The following is a 9,722-nucleotide window of genomic DNA, read 5'->3' as shown; positions in this document are numbered from 1 at the left end:
GAAATCAGAGTTTGCCAGAAACTTTCTCCTTTTGCCTCAGTTAATTACTTGTCTATGTGGTCCATATCATGACAATCATGTCCTATACCATACTATGAGGATCATAATCCTCACTTTACAGGGCTGTTATGAGGGATGAATAATACAATGTGCTTGGGACATACCAAGAATTCCATTAATGATTAGCAAGATCAGTATTAAGAATCTCAAAGGGGAATCTGTCCCCATTTCCTCAGAAGGATTCTGTTGGACTAACATTTTATCTTTTTGGAAGGCAATGGACAAAATAGCTTAGCAAACTGACTTTTGAATATGCTAATGTCCAATCACCAGATTCTGAATCTGAAGTGAAATCAAATAATTTAGCTTTTTACATTCAAGTGAAGTGTCAGTGTAATTTGGGGGAAGGGGGACTGGCTAGGAAAAGAAAAAGCAACCAAACCGATGCAAAACAAACAAAAAATCTTTTATTGTGAACTGAAACTCATTCCCTAGACAACAGATAATGCACACACTGGATGACATTCATAGACATGGTGAAGGTGCACTTGGACAGTTATCAGCATTGATGAAAGTGGGACATCATAAAAGTTAAGAAAAGGTTACTGGATTTCCTGAACGTGATACTGGCAAAAAAGAACTTTTAATACAAAAACATTTAGTTTAATTTTTTTTTGAATGTCACTTATATTTTACTTACTAACCTTGACAGTGACTAAAGAATGAGGTACAGAAAACTTTCCAGACATCTGAGTGTGGAGCAGAAGTCAAGGCGCTTTGGAGTCCCATTATTGCGGTACTGAGTAGGATTCACTCAGTTATGAAATTCCCCATACTCCAGGTTTACTGCATAGAAAAGCACTATTGACCTACCTCACTGAGGTGTGGTGGGGATTCATGCTTATAAAGTGCTTCAGGAGCCTTCAAAGAAAGGCAGCATAGGAATATAAAATAATCTTAACATATTTCAAAAGAAATGAAAAGACAATTTTGGCACAATGGGAAGAGTGCCTCCTATTTAAAGAACCAAACTTGTCTATTCATTAAAAACCCCTCACCTCCATGGTTTATTGGCGGGGGGGGGGGGGGTAGTTGTTTTTTATTTAAGACAAGAAATGGTTCTCTATTGCCAGTCTTAAAATAGTCATTCTCAACTCAGATTGTACTCTCAGAACCACCTAAAGGGATCATTAAAAAATAGAGACGCCTAGCCCACAGTCTAGACTACAAAATTAAAATCTCTACTAGTGGTACTCAGGCAACCACATTTTTTTAAAGGATCTATAGAAGATTCTGATGCATACCAAAGTTTAAAAAACATTTCTTTAGAAACATGTCCATTTAATAAATGTTGATTTTTCTTCTTAGAACATTTTTCTTAAGCTTAAATAAAGTTGAATCAGGGTATCAACTTCTTATTGCATTTTTCCCTTCCCATATCACACACAGACTCAGCATCACGCATCGCGCACCCGCGCGCGCGCGCGCGCGCACACACACACACACACACACACACACACACACTCTGTTTAGTTTTGTTCTTGAATTAAAATTTGACAGTGGTAAAATCTGATAGTAGCACACAAATGCTTCGTGAAGATGCAATTCATCCCCACTGTGCCCAAAGCAAATGGATGTTTCCCATTTGCCAGAACGGAATGGTTTAAATATACATTTCCAATTTGGAAACAGGTAACATCAGCACTTCTTGGGAAACATCAGCTGAATGGATGCTGACAAAAATGAGTGAGGTTATAGCAGCCAACCATGAAGAAAGGCTACAGTGACTACTCCTCTGCCTGGAGATTGCCTGCATCTCAGCAAACACCTTAGGAATTGAAAGGATGTTATACTCAGTGGGCACCAAACATATGGGTGCTTCATCAAAAGTAAACAGAATAATGAAAACTGGTGACTATGATTTAAAATATCATTTTTAAAAATGATCAGTTTGTTCCACTGCTATTCTTTTAGTAACCACTTTCATTTCCTGACTGGCTCAAAGTCTATTTACTAGCTAGTCTAACAGAGAGAAGAGAGTGATTTAGTCCCTAGTGGCCTTCACACATATCTCATCATGCTGCTTGCATCAGTTTTAAAGCAGAAGAGTCCCTTCTGGCTGCCTTGCAATGGAACTAATGGAATCTGCAGAGAAATTATATTTCTTTACATGGAGAAAGCCCTCTGAGGCTGGCCAAAAGTTTCACAATGTCAAGAATTAATGAATAATAGTAAAACAGAATAGGCCCACTTTTTGGAAAAAGGGAAAAGGAGAAAAAAAAAAGGAGATAAAGGCTGCATATACAGTACATAGAGAATAGGATATGTAAAAAAAAAAAAATTCATTCATATCAGCCACAGTGAAATTTTGCTATGAGAAAACAGTCTTTAGTGCCTTCTAATATTCCTCTAAACATTAGAGGAATTAGAGGCAACTTTGTACAAAAAGGTGGTTGGAGCTGGCTTGGGGACTTGCTTGTTGCATGTATCCCAGGAAGGCAATGCTGCCAGCAGCAGAATGAAACCTCCCAGCAGGACACAGAAGCCACTAAAATAAAATGCAATGTCATAGGTCTGGGTCCAGTCAAAAAACCAACCTGAAAAGAGAGTAAGAAAAAAGTGAGCTTAATAGACACACTATGAATATGAATACTCTAATTTCCTCAACTTATATACAGTTCAGATTAGGATATATATTACCCAGTCTACTCCCAAAGTGGACTACTGGGAGGAGTTGGAAGAGGAGAATTTCTCAAATAGTTGGACAAGGATAAAAAGGAATTTTGGGTTTCTCCCAAATAAAGAATGAACACAAATTCCTGAGCAAGTATATTGGCTTTTCCAACTCCATCAAAGTGATTTTGAATAAATCATGACCAGGACACATTCCATGCAGATTTATTTTGTGTAAATCTGTGCTATTATTACAACCTGAACTCCTATGCCCAGAGATGTTACAAAGAAGAGCAGTGAAATGGGCTGACTTTAAGATAAATATCTTGGGTAGAGGGTAGGGTAAAGCTCAGTGGTAGAGTGTGTGCTTAACATGCATAAGGTCCTGGGTTCAATCCCCAGAACCTCCATTAAAAATAAATAAATAAATAAATAAATAAATAAATAAATAAATAAATAAATAAATAAATAAACAAACAAACAAACAAACAAACAAACAAACAAACACAAAAATAAATTAAAAGAAAATCATATTTTAAAAAGATAAATATCTTACCAACAATCGGTGGTCCAAGGCTATTTCCAAGTCCAGCAAAGAACATTAATATCCCATAAGCATGGGCTAATTTTTCAATTCCTACAGTCTTCGTGGTCACATATGGAAAGATGGACCAATTACCAGTAAGAAACCCTACGATCCCAGAAAGTATTGCCAGTGTGACATAACTTTTGGTAAATGGAATTGCACACAAGGCCAGGCTCATGATTATTAAGGTAGCTACATAAAGATACAAGGTATTAATCCACTTGAAGTCAGCCAGTATCCCTAAAATGAGTTTACCAACTGCTGTCATAATGCCAATAATGGAAATAAGAGGCATAGTAAAGTCTTCCTCTTTCACATTTGAACTCCTTGCTACATCTTCCATAAGTAACGAAGGTGGAAACCCTCCAATGTCAAAAAGAAAGATAGCAATAAAGAGTGCTGAAAATACTTTGTTTTTAAAAAGAGTCACAGTTTCTTCGCAGTAGTTTTTATATAATTGCCATTTCCTCTTGGCCAGCTGTTTGCAAAAATAAGTCCGTTCTGCAACTTTCTTTTTGTATGTTTCAGTTTCTTTTGTGTGAGCCATTGTTGTTGGGTTTTTATGAAGGAGACTCTCCTGTTTGCAGTCACCATTGGCCAAAGTGCTCTTGCATGTTTCATCACCCCGGTAGCTCTTTTCAAGAATGTTTATATTTTCTTCCAGGTTCTTTTCTTTTTCATTGTAAACCGAATATCTATCTGGCACATTTTCCAGGGCTGTTTTTTCAGGCAAGGGGCGATCAGAGGACCGGAGGGGTCTCATCAGACTGCCACAGGCTAATATATTTAAAGCTAAAGCACCCACAATCAGTAGGCATCCATCCAGTCCATAGAACTCAATCAGCAGTCTCTGGAGAGCAGCATATATAAAAAGTCCAACACTTGAACCTAAAAAGGAAATGAGAACTGTTTAATCTTAATCTCTTATCACTTGAGGCTCTCAGGACAAGCATGATTAGTATTAGAATTCGACTTCTTTTTTACACTGGCATTGATGTGCGCGTTCAAAAATCACAACAAGAATATTGAAAATAATGATAGTAACAACAATAATACTGACAGATTTATTTTTTAGATTAGCATTTTGGTTCAGACACTGTGTTAAAACACTTTACGTTGCATGACCTTGTTTCATCCTTATAATGATCCTATTGGATGGGTCCTATTATTATTCCCAATCCATAAATGAAGTGACCAAGGGCTGGGAAGGTGGAGAAATTTGCCACAGATCAGTAAGCTACAAATGGCGTAAGTAGGATTCACACTCAATCAGTCTGAATCCAGGAGCCCATATTTCTAACTAATACCTTATGCAACTACTTTTTTTTTTTGTACTTAGAGGCTCCATGCTATATATAGATTCTTTTCGGAAAAAAAAAATTGTCTACTTTTATTTTTTGAGACGAAGGATATATTTTAGTTTGGGATATTTATAGTAGTTTAATAGCTCAAATCTATTGCTGAATCACCAGAATGAATGGTTGATATTAATAAACTATGAGAAGGGTAAAATGAATTTGATAGGGTATGAAAACTACAAAGCATGCCTGGTTTGCACATTTGTGCAACACTAAATATTCCATTTTTTAAGCATAGATCACACTAAACACCAATAGAATGGCAGGTTACATCAGCCCAATCAATTTGCAGTATTCTTATATGGTTCTGATTTCAATTTTTTAAAATTATTTTAAAATTTAAATATCACTGACAAGTGCCATATGAAAAAAACAGTAAATAAGTAATAGATCTGTAATTTAAAAAACCAGTCTAAATAGGCTGATCATATTTTTAAAATGGTCTGTACCAAATTACATCATAAACTCAACAGGATACCAAGCTTATGGTAAAAATCCATCAAAAAATTCTTACAAATAACAAAATGGCTCTTAGAGTTGTAAGAAAACTTTTTGGTATCATAATTGTCCCTTCCTAACATATTTAAACTCCTTCATCCCCAAAGAAAAAAAGTCTTCACTTGCAAATGTTAATCATCACATCAATGTAACAGCAGCTAGAATAGTATCTTTTTGTGGCTACTAAGAAAGTATCTCTTTGCTGACTATTGAGAAGTAATAAAAGTAGACAAATTGAATCCTTCTTTATCTTTGTAAAAGTGGCACATACTTCAAAAGCTAAAAGCACTTCAGAAAACAAACCAAGATAACTGAAAACAGGACCATCTGGTATACTTCCGGACTGCATTAGCATTCCTTCACTACTAATTCATATTCTTCTCAAACATCATTTCTTTTAAGAAATTCTAACAAAGTGCCATATGATTAGATACTTAAAAATAGGCTTCGTGTTTTGAAAGTTCTATATTTTGACCTTAAGTTGAGAAAATTAAAATTTCCCCATTGCTCACCAACCAAGTTTATCTGTCAATATCATGAACTATAAGAGAAACAAATCAAAGCAATTCAGCACTTATTTACCAAACATCTATGATATGCTAAGTATATGACAGGGCAGTAAAATCAAATACCACACTGGACCCTAGTTTCTTCAGCCCATATCCCATGAGAACGCAGTCACGGCTTAGAAAGATGCAGGAATTATTTCAGGGCAATGCAGAGTAATTAGAGCTCTCTTACAGAACTGTGTAAACTGTAAAACTATAATTTTTAATCTTGAAAAAGAGAACCCTAATTTAAAAATCATCAATGTAAAGGAAAAAGTGAAATAAAGCACTCATTATGCTTCTGTGCATGTCTAAAGTATATGTTATCACAAAAAGGAAAAATACTAATTGATGTTCGGGGAACCTGAAACAGTAAGAGATATATTCATGCTTTGACTTAGCTTATTAAGACCAGGGGTCAACAGACTTTTTCTATTAAGGGCTATGGAGGAAATAATTAAGGCATAGAGGGCCACATAATCTCTGTCACAAATGCTCAGCTCTGCTCTTGATGGGTGAAAAAAGCCAGAGAAGAATCATGAAGTATGGTTGTGTTCCAATAAAGCTTTATTTATGGACACTGAAATTTTAATTTCACATAATTTTCACGTGCATGAAATTCTTTTGATTTTTTTCAACCATACAAAAATGTAAAAATCATTCTTAGTTCATGAGCAGTCCAAAATGAGGTAGTAGACCAGATTTGGCCCATGGGCATTAGCTTATCAACCCCTGTTTACCGGGGAGTAAGATCGTTTCCCCAAAATCTTTTTTCATGCCCTTGTTTCTTTCAACTAGGTCACAATATTTCAAGTATTTTGATTTTGAGTTTCTTTTTTTCAGTTTAAAAAAAAATTCTGCTGTGAGTGTTGTTTTTCTCATCACCTCTTTCACTTGAAGGTGAATGCTATAGACTGAATGTTTATATCTCTCTAAAATTCGTAAGTTGAAATCTTACCCCTCAGTGTGATGGTATTAGGTGTGGCCTTTGGGGAGGTGCTTATGTCATAGGGTGGAGCCCTCATGAATGGGATTAGTGCCCTTATGAAAGAGAACCCCAGAGAGCTTCCTCTCCCCTTCTGCTATATGAAGACAGAGAGAGAAGACGGCAGGCAACCTAAAAGACTGCTCTCACTGGACTCTGATCATGCTGTCCTTGACACACTGCTCTCAGACTTCCAGCCTCCAGAACTGTGAGAAATAAATTTCTGTTGTTTATCAGCCACTCAGTCTATGGCACTTTATAGCAGCCTGAATAGACTAAGACAGGGGCTTCATGCTTCTCCCTAATTTTGCCTCACCTAGCTTCAAGCTCATGTGTTGCAACTGAAAACTCCTTAATTCAAATCTTGACTGTCCACAGTCAATCTGTTTAGATTCAGTGTGCCCTCCTCTTTAGACTGAGTGAGAGCAAGGGCAGCTCTCTCAGTGTACCTTTTCCCACAACTTTAGTACAAATAAATTTGAACATTAAGGGAAACCTAGGTTATAATTATAAGGGCTAACACTTTTAGAGCCCTTGCTTTGTGCCTTACACATATGCTCCTTTAATAGTCCCAGTAACCTGATGTGATGGGTACTATTATTTCCCCCATTTTACAGTTCAGAAAACTGAGGCTTAACAGTTCATTTCACAGAACAGTTAGGTAAATTATCCATCACCCGACATCTAGTGAGTGACACGGGCAGGATTCAAAACCAAATGGTCTGGCTCCAGGGTCTGGGCTTGTCACCTTGTTATAGTGTCTCTACAAAAAAATACAGTATAGGTAGGACCTACTGTCCTTTAAGCTGCCATACCTGCTCTCACACTCCCTCCCACACTTGTGGGAGGTGCTGTCAGGTCCTTTAAACTGCTTTCCAACTGCTCTGGATCTTCCATCTTCTGTTTTTTCTACTTCTTCTCCAATTCAACTTTAGCCATGTCCTCAGACTCCAGCCAGCCTCCTCCTAGACCATGATTCACATTTCTTACCTGGCAGTGCTTCCTTACACCATGTTGGGTAAATATCTAGATGGATTTAATTTGATCTGGAATCACTTTGTTGCTATTGGGTTGGCCATTAGTTTGGATCTTGTTGCCAGATATACTACTGGAGTAATTCAGCTTATCTGAAAGTCTGACCTCCCAGGAATACGCACCCATTAACAAGTAGCAATGTCAACTTACAACTTTCAGTAAGCTTGGCAGCTTTATCTCCTAAGCAAACATAAAATACTGGCCACAGGCATTTTGATAAGTTCCCTAAATAGCTTAGAAAAAAAAAATCCACCTGAAAAGTGAAACACCACTTTAAAATATCACATAAGTCCAGAAGGCTTTTATACTTACACCCCTGCCTCCACCCCGCAATCATCTCTTAATTATTAAACGAATAACAAGAGCAAACAGTAATTGTTTGGATATGCACATAGGCCAGTGAGATGTATTCGTAAGTCAGTACTTTAAAAAAAACTGTAAGTTCCACAATAAATGGAGGTGGATGTGGTGTCAGCATCATTCTTTCTGACAATTGTCTGAAAGGTCTTCATTTTCCTTCCATTCCTCCTATCTTTCTCAGGGACAAGGTACTTTCCTTAAGAGCTCTTTGCTTCTTTTAACAAGGCTCTTGCCAGCATGTGACTCTCAATTTACTGGACTCATAAGCTTCCTTTTTCTATATTATATTGAACATCTAATGCCCCAGATTTTTCATATGTGTGTGTGTGTGTGTATGTGTGTCTGTCTGTCTGTCTGTCTCTCTCTCTCTATATATATATATATATCTTAGGGTTGTTTTTTTTTTAACGCTATATCCATATTTATAGTGGAAAATAAAAATTTCCTTCTAGGACTAGAGTAAAAAAAGTGCTGAGTGTTGGCTGGGGAGTGGTTGGTTAAACATATCTGTGTCTTGGTAATTTTTAACTTTGATTAAAAGACTCAATAGTGGCAAGGCTATACTTAATATTGGAAACGTACCTGTTGAAATTAGGCCAAGTGCAAGGCCACGGCGGCTGTCAAAATACTGGCATGTGATGGTCACTGTTGCAGTATATAATAAACCACATCCGAGACCTAAAGATAAGAAGACATTGCATGAATTAAGACAGACTCTATTACTTCAATGCAAAAAAAAAAAAAAAATGAGTCATCAAATAACTCTAATAGGACACTATTTCTGATTGTCTTACACTCTTCAACATATGGGCTTCTAGATCCCTCCCATGGACACATTGGGCAGCCTCGATTTTCACTCCACACCCACCTTAAGGTCAAAGTCAAGTCAAAAAATAATCCAATTTCTAGAGCATGAATGAATAGTGCAAATTTAATAAGACCTTATGGGAAGATAGAGAAAATGGTTAAATTACATACCAAATAGTAAAATTTAATCAAACCTGCCCAATAAATCTGTCTCTCTTCCAAGAACTTTCCCTCAGCTCAATCTTCTTCCTCCTCCAAGTCCCCTAAACAATTTCATAAAATCACCTTTGTCATCCCAAGAGATTTTTGCTAGACTCTGTGCCTTGCACACCCCAGTGCGCCAAACAAAGGCCTTTGGGCAGGTCTTCTGGGGCTCTCAGATCATCCCTTCATAGTACAATGTATATTTGCAAGTTTTTATGTGTTAGAGATGCAAACTACTTTATTTAGGATAAAATGTCATGTCTTTATTTTAAAATACCTTCACACACACAAAAAATAAATAAAAAGAGGAAGCAAATACAATAAAATAACAATATTTAAATGTAAGTGGTAACCATATGGTTGCTTGCTATACTATTCTCTACTTGTCTGTAAATTTGAAATTCTTTTACAATTAAAAAAATACATTACAACTAAATATCCCTGTCTTCAGAACTCAGGGCAATATTTAGGGCTTTTGGTTGTTGGCTTAATCTTTTTCTCCCTATGAAGTACCTAATAACCCCAGTTTGTTTTTCATAAAATTTTTCTCTGGCTTCCAACTCATAACTTTTCTAACTAACTCACTTCCTTTCATTTCAACTAAAATTCCTTCTAAAGTGTTGCCTTTTTTTTGCAACATCATCTGTTCTTGAGGATCACTTTATAAA

The 9,722-nt window shown here is 36.6% G+C and overlaps 1 protein-coding gene across 5 annotated transcripts in view; it reads right to left on the bottom strand.

Annotated features, from left to right (window-relative positions):
• Positions 1-445: 445 nt before the first annotated feature.
• The window catches only part of SLC16A9 (solute carrier family 16 member 9), a 58,617-nt gene continuing 49,340 nt past the window's right edge, over positions 446-9,722 (bottom strand). For all 5 annotated transcript variants that reach the window (XM_064488156.1, XM_031461290.2, XM_064488157.1 and 2 more), the window contains 3 exons: positions 8,626-8,721; positions 3,230-4,147; positions 446-2,597 (listed from right to left, as the gene is read on the bottom strand). In XM_064488156.1, coding sequence (XP_064344226.1) covers positions 2,410-2,597; positions 3,230-4,147; positions 8,626-8,721 — 1,202 coding nt within the window. In that variant the 3' untranslated portion in view covers positions 446-2,409. The remainder of the gene's footprint in view (positions 2,598-3,229; positions 4,148-8,625; positions 8,722-9,722) is intronic.

The sequence above is a fragment of the Camelus dromedarius genome, chromosome 8 (assembly GCF_036321535.1).
Source record: "Camelus dromedarius isolate mCamDro1 chromosome 8, mCamDro1.pat, whole genome shotgun sequence".
Taxonomy (NCBI): domain Eukaryota; kingdom Metazoa; phylum Chordata; class Mammalia; order Artiodactyla; family Camelidae; genus Camelus; species Camelus dromedarius.
This window is presented reverse-complemented; position numbering and strand designations above follow the sequence as displayed.